Consider the following 18,028-nt stretch of genomic DNA (forward strand, 5'->3'; position numbering starts at 1 on the left):
GGCTAACTGCGTCTCATTCAAAGTTTGAGCTCGCTTGATAGCTCCAATCCCAGGACCAGGATTCGCACTGAAGGTTGGCACTGGAGTTTCTGCCTCCACTTCCTCAACGACCACGAACGATGACGCTTGGAGGGCATTCACTGGCTGGCGTTCTTCATAGCGTTTCAACATGTTTATGTGAAACAACTTTTTGCTGGGGCCCACGTCAAGCCAGTAATCGACTTCGTTCTTTTTGCCGGTGACCGCAAAAGGGCCTTTCCAATGCATGATGAGCTTGTTATGAGAAGCGGGTAGAAGGATTAGCGCTCGATCACCAACCTTCAGTTTCCTATTAGAGGCGCGCCTATCGTGGTACATCTTCTGTGACCTCTGCGCCCTCATTAAATTTTGGTGTGCGAGCTGCAGCGTGCCTTCTAGACGCTCCCTCAGATCTAGCACATAACCATACGTTGTCCTGACAGTGTCAGACAGGTTTCCGGCTGTCCAGAGCTCTTTTAGAATGGTAACTGGCCCTCGGACTTGGCGACCGTAGATGAGCTCAAATGGGGAAAACCCCAGGCTAGCTTGCGGTGCCTCTCTGTAGGCGAAGAGCAGTGGAGCAAGATAACGGTCCCATGCCTTGGGGTGTTCTTGGCACAACTTCTGTAGCATGCTCTTCAAGGTCCCATTAAACCGCTCCACAAGCCCGTTGCACATAGGATGGTATGGTGTCGAACTTAAATGTTTTATAGCTAGCAAATCGTTCACTTCTCGCATAAGTGCAGATGTGAAACACGAAGCCCGATCACAAAGGACCTCCAGTGGGAACCCAATACGGGAGAACATCTCGAGAAGGCCTTCCGCCACAGTGGCTGAATCGATGGCAGGAAGGGCTACCGCATCGGGATACCTGGTGGCAAAATCCACCAACGTGAGGATGTATCGGTTCCCTCTAGATGAGGTTGGAGTCAAAGGTCCAATGATGTCCACCGCCACCCGCTCAAAAGGTGTGGAAATAATAGGCATACGTCCTAATGGAGCGTTGCCCAGCTTTCCTTTCGGCATAGTCCGCTGACAGGCGTCGCATGACTTCACAAACCTTTTGATGTCGGCTTGTACCCCTGGCCAGTAGAAGTCTCCCAGTACTCTCGCCGTAGCTTTCTTTACACCCTGATGACCGGCAAGAGCACTCTCATGCGCCTGCACAAGGACCTGATGGCTCAAGCTCTTCGGAACCACCGCCTGTTCAATCGTTTTGCCAGGGCACACTTGATACGTCCGGAACAATACGCCGTCAACCAGATGGAAGGTGTGGGAGGACTCGGCTTTGCCGGGAAAGGTTGTCCCCAGTTTCTTCCGACACAGGTCTAAGCTAGTGTCCTCTTCTTGTTTCTTGCGGAACGCCAGGCGAGACACGTGGACCGCGCTCTGAGAGAGATCCAAGATAGTCTCCGAAGCTTTCGCCGCTACAGCTGTGCAAGGAGCGTTGGCCTGCGTAGCCGGTGCAGAATTGGTCCCCTGGTCCGCCGAGACTGATGAACAATTATTTTAGTTCTCCAAGAAAGGAACACGTGCACCCGGGACATTGCCAATTAACACGTCGTACAAAGGCGTCGGTAAGCACCTTGCAATAGCCTTGCCCGTAAAGTACGGTGATGTGACGATCACCTCCGCCTCAGGAGCTTCTATGGTGGAACCATCTGCCAAAAGCAATGTCGCTCTTTTCCCAGTATAAGCTGCCTCGGGCACGAGGGCCTGGCGTACGACAATGCTGTTACTTCCAGTGTCCCGTAGCACTGACACTCTTTGTCCAAACACTTCCCCGTGCACCACCGGCATGCTGGCAATCGGTGGAGAGGGTCTGTGAACAGGATCTGCCGCTTGGACATCTAAACGCTCTCTTCCCGGCTGTGAATCAGGGCAAGAACCTTGGGGTGACATGAAACATGCGGATGTCTCCCGGTCACTTGAACTGCAGCGCCGGCATGATTGTAAGTCGTGTCCAGACTTGCGGCAGAATGTGCAATATGGGGCCTTCGGCTTCGAACGGCAATCGGAAGACCTGTGTCCGACCTTCTCGCAGATGAAACATCGAATTTGTGACTTGGGATTAGGAACCGTGATTGTAGGCTTCACTGAACTCTGCTCACTCTGGTCTTTGAAAGTTGCAAGGTTATTCTGTCTCTGAGCCTCCAGGAAATGGTCGGCGGCCTCAACAATCTTTTCAACCTTTTTACAATCCCTTTCTCGTAGAAACAATACTAAACGATTGTGGCAGTTGCTTATAAACTGCTCAGCAACAATCATATCGCGCACCACCTCAAAGGTGCGGCCTTCTCCCCGCATTTCTACCCAGCGGTCAAAGAAACTGAAAAGCCTCGTGGCGTACTGGGAGGCTGTCTCGTCATCGTGAGGCTTGCTCTGCCGAAATCTCTCCCTATAGCCTTCAGCGGTAAAACGAAATCTTCGTAGCAGGGCAAGTTTCGATTTCTCATAATCCATGGAGTCCTCTGGAGATAGCCGACCAAAGACTCTAAGAGCTTCCCCGCCGAGACAGAGGCTCAAAGCCGTGGCCCACTTCTCCTTCGGACACCCTTGCCCTGTGGCGACATGTTCAAAACGCTTCAAATACGCGTCCAAATCGTCTCGTGCCTCATTAAACGTTGGTATCAGGCCATGTGGGCTAATGGGAAAAACGGTTGAAGCACTACGCTCCGCACTTTCAGCGTTTGGATTAGGAGGAGGATTTTCTCTTTCTGATAGTTTAACTCGAAGCTGTAAATTCTGCGCTTCTCGCTCTAAGTTCTGTGCTTCGAGCTCCAAACGCCGCTTTGTGGCTTCCCGATCCGCAGCTCTCTCCTCTCGTGCCTTGCTCAATTCCTCCTCTACCCACTCGCGCAACTCGCGTCCCTGCAAACCCAGGCGCTCTCCTACCGCGAGAAAATCTGCAGCACTCATTCTGTCTTATGAACTCTGTTAACTGGTAAACGCTGCTCGGCCTGGTCCTGTCGCGGACGCCAAATTTGTGAGGGGAAGAGGCCCCCAGCAGGTTCGAGCGTCCTCCGAGGTGGGGCCCCGGAGGATCCAGAAAAGTCGTCCCAGACCGTGCACGTCCGTAGATGTAACAAAAATGGTTTACTTAATATAGGAGAGCAGTCACTGATGAGTATGGAGCTGTGCTGCCGAGGGTCGAGGAGTGGCTCCGGTGTGAGGTTCCTCCACGACAGCCGGAAGCCGGGCGCAGAGCACCAGCACCGGTGGCGCTGACGACGCACCAGAAATGTGACGGCCGCCCAGGTCTGGGCACCCGGGCACGGCCAGGAAGGCACCCTTTCACGGCAGGGGGTCCCAGCCACGGGACGGCAGGCACGATCCCACAGCAAGGCCGGCAGGATCTCCGGGCAGGCAGCACCTGCCTGTTCCCGGCACGGCGCCTGCACTCCGAGGCAGCGAGCGACAGGCAGGAGACACGAGACAGCAGGCTCCTGGTTGAGCAGAACTGGGCGAGGACGGCTTCCCCAGGCCTGGTCACCCGGGTTCAGGAAGCCGTTCAGCCGTGACCTCGCCTGCTCCGTTGCTCGAGCTCGTCTCCTCGTGCCGTTCGCGCCGCGCCCCGCGTCTCACTTCCTTTTCTTCACCTTGCTTCTCCCGCCTGAGCGAGCGTCAGGCCGCCGCTAGAGCTGAGGGCGCTGGTGGCGCATCACAGTGGGGAAGTGCCACCTGCTTTGTGGCAGAGGGGGCAGTCGCCCGCTCCGGAGACTTTGACCCTGCACGTCACCGAGACTGCAACCTGAGCCGCTTGTGCAGCCGTGCCGCGCTGCGGGCGCTTACTCCTTTGTGGCGCGCCTTGCGTCGTTGCCATGAGCGCTTGTTGCCGAAGGCTGCGTGCGGGAAAGGGAGAAAAGCCACCGTCTGCTTCCCGCCTAAGTTGCAGACAACCATGAGACAGTCGTACTGGAGCCAGTCGCGACACTTTACAACTTACAACACGCATATTGCTACGGACGCTGGGAGGACGACAAAGTGGTTGGTAACGAAGACGACGCTGAGGTGCGCGCTTGTGTGCTGAGAGTTTACTCCAAGCCATCAGTTCCTTGCGTAGCAGGTTACCTCTGCTCTTTCTACTGCTGCTTCTAGCCGCCACGTATCATTTGGTGGAGGTTGCTAAATTCGATCCCCGACCTCAAGCTGGCTCTCTGTCGTGGCCGCTGTCTCGCCCAACATGTCTACCGAGTCCGAGCCATCTCCCTCTCCGTCAACACCGCCAGCGGTCGTCGTCGCCCACCACCGCGAACCGGGCACGTTCTGCGGCACAGACGACATTGATGTGGACGACTGGCTGGCCCTTTACGAGTGCGTCAGCACGCACAACAGGTGGGATCCAATGCTGATGCTCGCTAATGTGATATTTTACCTGACCGGCACCGCGAGAGTGTGGTTCGAAACCCACGAAGATGACTTGACCTCATGGGACATATGTAAGCAGAAGCTCCGCGACCTCTTCGGAAAACCCATCGGCCGCCAACTCGCCGCCAAGAAGGCACTCGCGTCCCGCGCCCAAACTTCTTCCGAGCCATACATAGCCTACATACAAGACGTCCTCGCCTTGTGCCGTAAAGTTGATAAAGACATGTCCGAAGCAGATCGAGTTGGCCACATACTGAAAGGCATTGCCGACGATGCCTTTAATCTGCTTCTATGCAAAGACTGTTCCACGGTCGCTTCTGTTCTTGAGGTGTGCCGCCGTTTCGAGCAAGCCGAACACCGGCGCATTTCTCACCGTTTTGACCGGCTGCCGAACACTGCTGCTAGCTCCTCCTGTGAAGATCTGCCAACATTGCGGCAGCCTTCCGACCCGGCTAACTTAACCCGTATCGTGCGCCGCGAACTGGAGGCGATGACGCCCGCTGTTTCTTCCTTGCCACTGCCGGACAACACCTTGGCCCTCATCCAAGCCGTCGTTCGCCAGGAGGTTGCGAACTTGGCCGTCCCTTCTCCTCGCGTCGTGGACAACGCTCATGCCAGCCCGGACCCTCCAGTGATCGCAGCTGCCACTTACAGTCGCAGCTTCTCGCCTCGGTACCGATATCGCAATTCTGCCGAATGGCGTACCTCTGATGACAGGCCGATCTGTTTTACCTGCTCTCGCGTCGGACACATCTCCCGTCACTGCCGCAGCCGTTGGTCCCCGCCACCTCGCCCCTACTCCTTCGTCGACCGCCGCAACGACTGCGGCCCGCACCGCTTCACACCACGACCCGATCCGCTCCCTGACGAGCCCGCTCCGCACGCTCGTGGGTCCAGCCGCTCACCTTCCCCATTAGGCCGCCGCTCCCGTTCTCCTCCCACACACGCCGCAGCCCTTCTCCTTCGACCTCCCGCCATTTCTCGGAAAACTAGCCGATGCAGCCCCCGGAGGTGACGCTGCATCATTGACCCGGCCTGAAAATCCTCTCTTGACCCCCGCTGCCCAACGTAATCTCTTGAATGTTCTCGTGGATGGTGTCCCGGTCCTTGCCCTCATTGATACTGGCGCCCAAGTGTCTGTCCTGAGCTCTTCTTTGCGCCGCCGTCTCGCCTGCCGCCATGTCCGCGGTTCGCGTCGCCGATGGCAGCCCCGCTGCCGTGATTGGAATGTGCACTGCGAGAGTCAGCATTGCCGGGCGTCATATACCCGTTCTGTTCATCGTCCTGACCCGGTGCCCTCAGGACATAATCCTTGGCCTTGACTTTTTAACCGCCCATTCAGCTCTTATTGACTGTTCCTCAGGCCTTCTTCGATTGGATCTGCCCCTGTGCAATGACGACTCCACCAGCTCACCTCGCCTTCAATCCACCAAGTTTGCTCGTCTCCCGCCACAAACTGCTGTCTACATTCCTCTGTTGCCTTCTCCTCCCGTCCCTGATGGAGACTACGTCGCCTGCCCTATCACCGCTGTGATTCTGAATCGTAATGTCCTCTTTCCCCACACCATTGTCCACATCACCAACAACTGCACCTGCCTCCCTGTCCTCAACTTCAGCCTGTCCCCTCAGGTACTTCCGACCGGCATTTCCCTTGCTGATCTGTCCCCATTGACCGATTGCACAGTTTCTGTCCTGGCTCCTGACCCAACGACTGCCGTCTCCAATGTCCCTACATCGCAACCCTCCCGTGAGGACTCTATTTCCCGGATGATCGCGGCCGATCTGCCCTCTGCTGATTCTACAGCTCTTCACAGCCTTTTGTCCTCCTGCAGTGATATTTTTGACTTTGGGGACCGTCCCTTGGGTCAAACCTCTGTTGTCGCCCACCACATTGACACCGGCGAAGCCCGCCCTATTCACGGACGGCCCTGTAGGGTCTCCCTCGCAGAGCGCCGTGTTATTCAGGCAGAGGTGGACAAGATGCTGGCCCGCAACATCATCGAGCCTTCGAGTAGTCCTTGGGCGTCCCCTGTCGTGCTTGTTAAAAAGAAAGATCAAACCTGGCGATTCTGCGTCGATTACCGCCATCTGAATGCCGTCACAAAGAAAGACGTCTACCCTTTGCCCCGAATTGACGACGCTCTCGACTGCTTGCACGGCGCCAGTTACTTTTCCTCCATCGATCTTCGCTCAGGGTACTGGCAGATCGCTGTCGATGAACGGGATCGGGAGAAAACCGCCTTTGTCACCCCAGACGGGCTGTACCAATTTAAGGTCATGCCTTTCGGCCTGTGCAATGCCCCTGCGACCTTCGAGCGCATGATGGACTCCCTCCTGCGCGGTTTTAAGTGGACGACATGCCTGTGCTACTTAGATGACGTGATTGTTTTTTCGTCCACATTCCAAAGCCACCTGCATCGCCTTTCAGCCATCCTTGCCGTCTTCCGCCGCGCTGGTCTTCAGCTGAACTCGAAGAAATGTACCTTCGGCCGCCGTCAGCTCAAGGTCCTTGGCCACTTGGTCGATTCTGCTGGGATCCAACCCGACCCCGACAAAGTCCGCGCCGTGCGTTCATTTCCTACTCCGCGCTCCTCCAGTGATGTGCGCAGCTTTCTCGGCCTATGTTCCTATTTCCGCCGGTTCATCCAGAACTTTGCGGAAATAGCCCGACCTCTTACCACGCTCCTCAAGAAGGACATCCCATTCTCTTGAGGGACCCCCCCAAGCTGACGCCTTCAGAGCCCTTATCAGTGCCCTAACTGCTCCACCTGTGTTGGCGCACTTTGATCCTTCAGCCCCTACGGAACTTCGGACCGATGCGAGCGGCCATGGCATTGGTGCCCTACTTGCTCAGCGGCAACGCAACAAGCTTCGCGTTATTGCGTACGCCAGCCGTCTCCTTTCTGTGTCAGAGCACAACTATTTTATCACCGAGCGGGAATGCCTCGCTCTGGTTTGGGCTATTGCAAAATTCCGCCCTTACTTGTTTGGGCACCCTTTCTCTGTTATCACGGATCACCATGCCTTATGCTGGCTTTCTTCGCTCAAAGACCCTACTGGCCGGCTGGGGCGCTGGGCTCTTCGCCTTCAAGAGTACACATTTTGGTGTCGTCCACAAGTCCGGCCGCTTGCACCAGGACGCGGATTGCTTGTCCTGTTACCCTGTCGATCCGCCTTCCTCCAACGAATGCGAGGCTGACGCCTGCATCTTGTCCATCTCGGCCTTCCGCAACATTGCGCAAGAGCAGCACTTGGATTCGTCGCTACGTTCCCTCATCGACCGCCTCACTGCCAACCGCTGTGATGCGTCCCTCGCCCCGTTTGTGCTCCATGAGAACGTCCTCTACCGGCGCAATATGCGGCCTGACGGCGCTGACCTCTTGCTCGTGGTCCCTCAACACCTGCGCAGCAGCGTCCTTGAGCAGCTTCATGACGTTCCCACGGCCGGTCATCTTGGAGTCTCCCGCACCTACGACAGCGTGCGCCGCCGCTTCTTTTGGCCCGGTCTATACCGTTCTGTCCGCCGTTATGTGGCCGCTTGCGAACTGTCGGAAGACGCCCTCGGTTCTCCCTCCCGGCCACCTGCAGCCGATTCCGATCCCCGTAGACCCGTTTTCCCGTGTCGGCCTCGACCTGCTCGGCCCTTTTCCAGTGTCTGCTATGGGAAACAAATGGATCGCGGTCGCGACGGACTACTCCACACACTACGCTATTACTCGAGCGATCCCAACCAGCTGCGCAACTGATGTCGCTGACTTTCTCCTGCACGACGTCATACTCCACCACGGTGCTCCCCGTCACCTGCTCACCGATCGCGGTCGCTGCTTTCTTTCCAAAGTGGTTGCCGAACTCCTCCGCTCCTGCTCCGTCCGTCATCAATTCGCCACGGCCTACCATCCGCAGACGAACGGCCTCACTGAACGTCTGAACCGTACCCTCACCTACATGATTTCCATGTACGTCTCCGACCATCACCGCGACTGGGATATTAGCCTCCCATTTGTTACATTCGCCTACAATTCTACGCGTCACGATACAGCCGGTTTCTCCCCTTTTTACCTTCTCTTTGGCCGCGATCCTTTGCTGCCCTTCGACAGTGTACTGCCCGCCACCGCCTCCACGAGTCCTTACGCTCGGGACGCCATCGCTCGCGCCGACGCTGCCCGTCTTGTCGCCCGCCAGCGGCTGTCGGCCTCCCAAGTCAATCAGAAACGACGTCATGACTGTTCGTTAGTGACTGCGACATTGCAACTAGCGTGGAAAGCACAAGGACAGAGGTAAAAGGAACAGACGAGACAGCACGCTAGACTTCAACTGACGTTTAATGCACACGTAACAGATTTTAACACTTGCTTTCGGTGCATGCTCAGGAGACTGTGCCCCCGCCCCCCTCCACTTTATCAAGAAGCAGGTTGTCAAAACAAGGAATAAACATTTAAACCAAATTGATGCGCAAGTTTTTCAACAGATAGATTATCTCCTTTTTTGTGAGGGCTACTGAGGGTGTGCTCACGCACTTGTCCCCTGCCTTGTCAATGCAAAATGCCTCAAATATTTCCCTGTCACCCTGCCTATGAAGCCGCCTCAGCACTCTGGTGTGGCTAAAGAGTGGAACACATTTTTCTTCATTACCGCCTGCTCTTTTTATTTTGCATTTGCGGCAATGTGCGGCCAAATGGCCTCCGGCCATCAGAGCTGCGACTGTAGACTGGTCTTTTCGTAGCCTTTCATTAAGGCACTGGCCTGTTTGGCCAATATAACACTTACCACAGGTCAGTGGGATCAGGTACACTACACCGATGGTGCAGTTCACAAACCGCGTGCCGTGTTTTGTTGCGCAGGTTTTTGCCTGGTAAGCATTGTTCACCATTCGGCACATCCTAGACAGCTTTTGTGGGGCTGTCAAAACGACACGGATGCTGCACTTTCCCGCAGCCTTTTTGAGGCGATGGGACAAGTTGTGCATGTAGGGCACCGGCACCGGACGTCCCCCCGGGCCGTCATTGCAGCAGCCTGCTGTCTTGCGTCCCTGTCGGAGCTCTTTAATAAGGCTCTCAGCGACGGACGCGAGTATGCTGTCAGGGAAGCCAGCGCTACGCAGACGGAGGACCTGCTGTTCAACACTCACGTTCACTTTGTGTTCACAAGACTTCTGAAGAGCGGCTCTTAGGCAGTTCAGTGCTATCCCTCTTTTTACGGTTCTCGAATGGGCCGAATTATAGCTAAGAACAGGCTTTTTTGAACGAGGGAAGTATGTCCAGCATAGTGATCTACTACTAAACCTAATGCTGAGGTCAAGGTAACGTAAGCAACCCTCATCAGGAACCTCACGAGTAAAACTCAGACCCTTACCACATTCTTGGAAAACACTAAAAACACTCTTGACCATGTCATCTCTTCCATCAGGCGACACACTTTTTAAAACAACAAGATAATCATCAACGTATCTAAAAATTTTTGCAACAAAAGTCTTGTCCACACGCGAAAAAATTTCTTTGTCAATAGACGCTAAAAACAAGTCGCTTAAAACCGGTGCAATACGCGAACCAATACCAACCAGAACCAGAACAAAAAAAAATGAAGTAAAAACATGGGCGCACTTGGAGCGAACGAGGTGCCCATTACTGCGTAAAGCATGGCTTCATACGCAGTACGTGCACAACCTCAGGTTGCGGTCGACGGCGCGAACTGGGCAGAGTGCCATTGGGCAGGCCCTCATACGTCACATCCGTGATGCGGCGCAGCACTGTGTAGGGTCCAAAATAGTGGCTCAGGAGCTTCCCAGACAGGCCGGGGAGACGTACCGGGGTCCATACCCACACTTTGTCGTCGGGGTGGTACTCGACGTGGCGATGTTGTTGGTTGTAGCGTTCGGCATCCGTTGCCTGCTGCCAGCGAATGTGCATACGGGCCAGTTGGCGGGCTTCCTCTGCATGCCGGGTAAATTCCTTGATGTCTGGCGTGAGCGCCTGGTCGTCAGGGGGCCACGGAAATATGGCGTCGAGCATCGTTTGGACATCACGCCCATAGACGAGGTGAAACGGCGTAAATCGAGTCATTTCCTGAATTGCCGTGTTGTAGGCGAACGTCACATATGGGAGGATCTCGTCCCAAGTCTTGTGCTGTATGTCGACGTACATTGCGAGCATCTGCTAAGGTTTTGTTGAGGCGCTCCATGAGCCCATTTGACTGCGGGTGGTATGCAATAGACTTGCGGTGGTTCGTGTGATTCAGCTGGAAAACCTCGTGCATGAGCTGCGCTGTAAGCGCGGTGCCCCTATCAGTGATGACGGAGGACGGGGCGCCATGTCGTAAAACAATGTGGTGTATGAAGAAGCGCGCGATTTCAGAAGATGTACTGCGTGGCACCGCCTGGGTTTCCTCATAGCGCGTCAAATAATCAGTCGCAACTGTAATCCAGTTATTGCCAGAAGACGACACAGGGAATGGGCCCAGAAGATCAATGCCGACTTGATAAAAAGGTGTGCGAGGTTGCGCAGTTGGTTGGAGCAAACCTGCGGGCTAGAGCGGTGGTTACTTACGACGCTGGCACTCACGGCAACCTCTGACGTAGTGGTGGATGGTCTTTGCAAGTTTAGGCCAATAATAGCCCTGACGCACTCGAGCGAGCGTGCATGCATGCAAATCCCAAATGGCCAGAGGTGGGCTCATCATGACACGCCGAAAGGATGTCGTCGCGGAGGTCTGGTGGCACTACTAGGAGGTAGGGCCAGTCACCGTTGCTGGAGTTTTTCTTGAACAGTACGCCATTGCGAATTCAAAAAGAGGACAAGTGGCGGGAAAAAGTGTCGAGGTACGTTGGAAGCATGGCCCTCCAGGTGATGCATGACAGACCGCAGGCCAGCGTCAGCACGCTGCTTTGCCACTAAGTCCGAACTGCTGATCACACCTAGGAAACGATTGTCATCCTCTGCACTGTCATCAGCTTGCTCGACGGGTGTGCGTGAGAGCGTGTCGGCGTCTTCGTGTTTACATCCGGACTTATAGGCAATTGTGTAATCAAATTCTTGAAGGCAAAGGCTCCAGCGTGCTAGGCGGCCTGATGTGTCCTGGAGATTGGTAAGCCAGCACAAGGAATAGTGGTCGGTGACCACTTTGACGACCATAGATATAAGGCCGAAATTTCGTGGCCCAGACGACAGCGAGGCACTCCTTTTCCGAGGTGGAGTAGTTGATTGAGTTGCTGAGAGCCTGGAGTTAATATCGATGCGATCCAAGGATGTGCCCGGATGGTGCATGGCCTCGGACGCAAAGCACTCAATAACATCGGCCAATTGGTCGGCCCACGCGACAACAGTAGCTCGAAAAAGGTGACGAGGTTCGCTCGTAAAATTAGCAATCAGGAGTTCCGACCGACCATCATGGAGGTGGACAACACTTCGGGCCATGCAAATGCCATGTGTCAGCAGCAAGGAAAGGTTGCCCTCGGCGACTGCAGGTCCAGCACGTAGCCCATCATTGGATTCGACGCTTGCAATAACACTGGAGCGCGTCGGGATCAAGGCACTTTCAATGGAAATACGAAGGGCGGAGCTGCGTTGCCGAACGTCGGAGGTGTCGTGGGCTTTCGCTGTCGAAAACGTAACGGTTCTGTGCCGCAGGTCAATAACAGCACCATTCTCACGGAGAAAATCTACGCCCAGAATCAGGCCACGGGAACAGTCGCGGAGCACCAGGCAGCTAACTATGAACGTCGAGTCGCTGATCTGGACTCTAGCCGTGCACTGCCCAAGCGGAGTAATGATATGACCCCCCGCCGTCCGGATCTGCACGCCAGAGCAAGGAGTTGTAGCTTTCTTTAGAAGCACTGCCAATTTGCCACTGATAATTGAAAACTCCGCTCCTGTGTCCACCAACGCGCTAATGCTGTGACCATCGAGAAGCACGGGTATGTCGAGGGAGAAGCGGTCCTTTAGTTCAGCTGCTGTCGACGTCGTCAAAGCTCTGTCATCGGATGTCTGCATCGTCAGGGGGTCTTTACAGCATCGATATCCAGCGACCACTCCCCCTGAAGTCGCTGTCCTCAGTTTTCCCGGCGAGGGCTGGGCGAGCGGTCCGCCGTCGCTCGCGAGGAGTTCTGCACATTCGGTGAAAGCGATGGACGGCGAGGTGACGGTGACCGGGTCTGACGGCACGCCCTGGACCAGTGAGGTTGCTGGGCCAGGTACTCTTCAATCTCACGGGGCCATTGGCCAAACGGGGGCCTTGGCGCATTGGAGGGAAAACCCTGCAGGCCAAGCTCTCGATATGGGCACCGGCGGAACAGGTGACCGGGCTCCCCACAGTGGAAACACTAACGCCGGCGGTCAGGGCCACACCAGACGGCTGCTCTGCGCAGGGATTCTTGATCGCTCAGGATGTGATGCTGCCCTGACTGCACGGAGGGTAGCAGGACGTCGTGATGGTTGGGAAAAACTGCCGCTGGATTTGGGGCAGGGCGTCGCAGCGTGTCAGCGTAGGTCGGGCGGCGGTAGTCTGTCTGGTTGGGCGGTGGAAATGCCGGTGGATTTGGGGTAGGGCGTCGTAGAGCTTCAGCGTATGTCGGGCAGCAAGAGTCTGTCTGGGTAGGCTGTGGTTCAGCGTGTAGTAACAGAGGCCTGATAGCTTGCTGCAGCTTCACGGATAACGCTCATGAGGGAGCTGGCCCCTGCCTGCGACATACCGCAAATCTTCTCTAGCTCCTCATGAACAACAGCGCGGATCGTGTCGCAGAGAAAGTCGGTATTGCTGTTGAAAACCGGAAGGGACTCCGTAGCAGAAGCAGCAAGGACTGGCCGGTGGTACGCGGTGCAACACTGCCGGAGGACCTGCTCCATCGTGACTGCCTCCGCTAGAAACTCGGCAACAGTGCTGGGGGGCCTGCGCATGAGGCCAGCGAAAAGCTGTTCTTTAACAACGCGCATTAGGTGGCGCAGCTTTTTGGCCTCCGACATGGCTGGGTCAGCCCGTCGGAAGAGCCGCGTCAAGTCTTTGACATACATGGTAACCGTTTCATTGTGCATTTGCATACGGGACTGCAAGGCTTGTTCAGCTCGCTCTCGAAGATCAGTGCTGACATACGCGGTGAGCAGTTGACGTCGGAACTCAGGCCATGATGAAAGAGTGTCCTCACGGTTTTCGTACCACATACGAGCATCATCCTGCACGCTGAAGAAAATGTACCTCAGCTTGGTGGCGTCATCCCATTGGTTATATGCGGCGACACGTTCAAACTGGAGGAGCCAATCTTCCACGTCTTCCAGTTGAGTCCCGTGAAAAGATTTTGGTAGCCGTGGGTTCTGGGGGGTGTAGTACGCGGCGCCTTGCATGACCGGTTGAGGGGTAAGCGCCGAGGGAGAGTCGAATGGCCTGAGCACAGGAGGCAGTCGGCCAGGCGGCGAGGTTGTCTCCAATAGCCCATGCTCAGGGGGCAGTCCAAGATTTCGGCTGCTGACCCTACGCACTGGCGTGTCGACAGGAAGAGGTCTGGGGTCCTCGTTGTTCGGAGGGGTGTGCGACATATTCCAGAGCAGTTTACCCAGCGCACTCCACCACAAAATGTCAGAAATGGGTTGCAGAATCAAAAGGCTAGGCACAGGCCACAAGGAATCAAGCAGTGCCCCAGCTGCAAAGAGCACGCGCGTCTTTGTCCTCAAGGCGCCGCCCGGGGACACCTGGCGGCAATATGAAGGAAATTGGCCATCATTGCAACCAAGGGAAACATAGCCAGATGTTTTCCTTAATTTTTGTTTTGGTGAATGGGAAATATGTGGTGGAATTTTCACCTGAAACATAATTTATTGGAAACTAGAAGAAAAGATGATCAGGTGCTGTTGGTAGCAGGTGGGCCCATGGCCTTATTTTGCAAACGTCACAGGAAATGTTTGCTTTTCTTTTTTGCCCTATGAGGCATTTTAGAAATTAAGATGTGATTAGCACTCTGACACAGCAGCTTACTCATGGTTCAGTTATATAGCTGATAAGAGGATTCTGCTTTGTACCCGCTGTCTGCACCTTTTCAAGGCAGAAATAAATTTGATTTGATATTACTCTAACAAATTCATCCTTGAAAATGATTTGCTTCCATGGAGGTTTCTAATCCATTCCACGAAATCGACTGGAGTTTACATTGGCAAGTCTTCTTGGTGACCAGAAAAAGGCATTAAAAATTTTTTTTTAACTCAAGCATTCGTCTTTTCAGATGCCAGGAATCCATTTCCTTCGTTGTCCATGATGTGCCTGTGAGCAATTCTTCTTAATGACGCTCTTTAGGCACCTGTGCATTGCCCATGGCCATGAGACAAACTCGGTGTGTGGCTTGAGTGGCTGCATGCAAACGTTTTGCCACTTTTTTTCCTACAAGAAGCATGTACACTGAAAGCATGCTTCTTGCATGGAAGGAACAAGCTCCCGTGGCATTGTGCAGGTGGGGATGGCACGAAGCAGTACAAATGCAGCATCTGATGTGCCTCCTGATCATGAAGAGCCCTTAGATGTGCAGGCCGAACAGCATGACTCCAGTTCAAGGGACTATGGTTATCAACTGGCAAAGCTACTTTTCAGGTGAAGGAAGGAAGGCAGCTACCTGAATCCACTGTGCATAAGTTAGCCAATGATATTATTGATTTCGTGGAAACCATTGCAGACCATCAGCAGACAGAACCTCAAGATGGGCTAGCAATCAGCGTAAAAAAATATTTGCCAGCTGCAACTTGACCAGCTGCGGACAAGAATAGGCTGAACAACCTATTGGAAGGCGCATTTTCCATTTGTTGAATCCCGTACGGTAGTGTTGCGTGGAAATGACACCATACAATACATTCCCCACTGTGAAGTGCTCAAGTGCATTCTTGAACATTCAGAACATTCAAATGAGTTCAGCAATGACTCCTGTACTGATGGCTACATGCGTTCAGTATTTGATAGAAGTGCTTTTCAAAACCATGAGTATTTTGCAGGCAACGCAAGTAAGCTGCTTGCAATTGTACAGTGATGAGTTCGAAGTCTGCAACCCACTGGGCAACAAGAGGGGAAAGCATAAAATGACAGCTATCTACTTCTCAGTGCTAAATTTTAATGCAAAGTTGCGGTCAGCATTGTCATGTATTCATCTCGTACTACTTGTCAAAGATAAACATATAGCCACTTATGGATTTTCTAAGATTCTTGAGCCGTTGATCACAAATGTCAGGATACTAGCAAATCATGGCATAACTGTGAATAGAAACCTTGTGAAGGGATCTGTCTTCATTTTCACTGGTGACAATTTATCTCGCCATAGAGTTGGAGGCTTCAAATGCACATTCAGCCAAGAAAGAATTTGTAGGTACTGCATGGCTCTGCGGACCGAAACTGACTACAAACATTTGCAATGTGATTTTGTGCTTCGCTCACCTCAAGGGCACAAGCACCACTTGAGTATGCTGAGCACAGGGCTGCCGACACTGTCATTGTATGAGGTCAAGGAGCCACGTGCTCTTTTGTGCCCTGGCTTTGATCTGACGCAACACCTTCCACTGGATATAATGCATGACCTGCATGAAGGAGTCCTACCGTTTGCCCTGCGGCTTATAATATCTGCATTAATTGAAGAACGGTTCTTTTCACTCAATGATTTGAACAAAAGCATTCGAGAATGGCTTTATGATCCACATGACATCAGCAACAAACCAGAGGCCATTGCTAAGCCATATCTTCATGGAAAAGCAGTTTTGAAGGCGTCGGCAACACAAGTATTTTGCCTCTTTCACCATCTAACCTTTTTTGCTGGGGACAGCTTTCCTTCAGTCAATGCAGTTTGGCAGCTTTACCTACTTCTCCGAGAGATTGTTGACATTGTCATGAGCCATAAAATTCCAGTTTCACATATTGCCTACTTGCAAAGAAAAATTCATTTCTTTTGTGTTGACTTCAAGGTATTTTCCATCAGCATCACATCCATGTAAAATGCACTACCTCATACACTACCCTTCATATATAGAGAAATTTGGACCATTAAACCTGCTATGGGCCATGCGGTTTGAGGCCAAGCACCAGTATTTAAAGATATTGCTCGAAAAATACGGAACCGGAAGAATCTTTCTCAGTCTTGCAGCGAGGCATCAGTTCTTGCAGTTTTTTATTTTCTGCAGGTGATTACAGTATTCCCCATAATATAAGCGTGAAGAGTGTGCTGTACGAACACCTTCCTGGCTGCGTTAAAGGGTTCATAACTGAGAATAACCTTGAATCCACGAACACATTGGTTGTCAAATCTGTGATTGTTGATGGCAGGACATACAGTGCAGGATGCTGCCTTGTCAGGAGTGTTACAGAAGATCGTCTGCTAGAATTTTTACTTGTGTGTCAACTATTTTATGTGAACAAGGTGTTATTGGTTATGGCTAAACTGCTTGAGACTGTCTGTTTTGATGAGCACTTCTATGTGTATGTTGTCAGTGCTGTAGAAGAGTACAATGCTCTGACTTCATTTTCGGAGTTTGACATAGAGGCGTTGTACATTGGGGAACACAAGGGTCGGAGTGTCGTAAGCGCTCGCCATTCATTGTTCTGAATCTTAATGCAACAGCACTTGCTTGTGCAAAACTGGAACATTGCTACATTAAACTGCATTGTCTAACTTCATTTGTTATGCACACTTTTTTAGTTGCTTGCAGCCTACTAGTTTTCAGGTGACAGCTGTTTTGTGACTCATTCACGAAACTTCGCTAATCACATTACATGCAATAATCGCTGAGATGGCAGCTTTGTTAGATTTTGTGAACCTATGAAATCTGTCTGGAAACAGAAGCTGTACCGTCCACTGTGCAAACATTTATTGCTTGTATTTGTTGCTGCTATAAATATACATTAGTAATATGCACACATAATTGCATGCTTTTCAGACAACAGGGAATGACAAAGCAAACTGTAATATTTTGCAAGGCATATAAACATCTATTCTGTACAAAGGATATTAGCTGTAGTTGTTGCCGTGTTATCGGTTTATATATTTGTTTATATCTTGGTTATATCTGTCTGTACATTAATATCCTCCTTTCCATGTGCATCCTTGTGAGCACTTTAGCACCCATTAGTTGTAGCACCCTTCTTGCTCTCTCCTTTACACTCTTCTGGTGAATGCACCCTGCTGGTAGGGTGCTGCGGCCCAATAGGGTGCTCGAAGGGTGTGCAAGAGGGTGTAAATTTATGGTGCACTTTTTTTGCACCCTTAAGGGTGAGAAGTTGTTTAGTGTGTAGACTTATTTAACGGGCAATAACTGGGTTTATTTTCACGGCGTTTTGCCAGTATGGTTACTTGAAGATCCAGGAAGTCTGTTATAGCATTTCGAGAGCCAGCTTTACATTTTTGTAAGGAACACCCTTGCACCTTTCGTATAATATGGCCATGTGTACACCCGCCCCTAAAATCCTAGGGTGCAGGACGGGCGCACATGCAATAGAAACTCCTATTTTGTCAGGTGCGAGGATAAGTTATGCAGAGTGTTTCCTTCAAAGGTGTGAAATGTTTTACAGTGCAAGATGCAGTACACACTAAACAATTTCTCTCTTAAGGGTGCAAACCAGTTTGTCCCCAGATGAACACCCTTTGCACCCAATTGAGCGCTTGAAAAAGGGTGCAGAGGTCAGCACCCTTAAGAAA

At 52.7% G+C, this 18,028-nt stretch overlaps 2 protein-coding genes across 6 annotated transcripts in view; one reads left to right on the forward strand and one right to left on the reverse strand.

The window, feature by feature from the left end:
• Positions 1–18,028, forward strand: part of LOC144132323 (uncharacterized) — a 229,274-nt gene that overhangs the window by 152,148 nt on the left and 59,098 nt on the right. The window lies entirely within an intron of this gene.
• On the reverse strand, positions 10,017–13,176 carry LOC144132317 (uncharacterized). The gene has a single exon (XM_077664637.1). The coding sequence runs from the start codon at positions 12,369–12,371 to the stop codon at positions 11,121–11,123; it is 1,251 nt and encodes a 416-aa protein (XP_077520763.1). The 5' UTR covers positions 12,372–13,176; the 3' UTR covers positions 10,017–11,120.

The sequence above is a fragment of the Amblyomma americanum genome, chromosome 5, assembly GCF_052857255.1.
Source record: "Amblyomma americanum isolate KBUSLIRL-KWMA chromosome 5, ASM5285725v1, whole genome shotgun sequence".
NCBI lineage: Eukaryota > Metazoa > Arthropoda > Arachnida > Ixodida > Ixodidae > Amblyomma > Amblyomma americanum.

What these genes read in the sequence shown, in the direction of transcription:
- LOC144132317 (XM_077664637.1), bottom strand. Translation starts at nt 12,371, where the DNA reads ATGCAGACATCCGATGACAGAGCTTTGACGACGTCGACAGCAGCTGAA.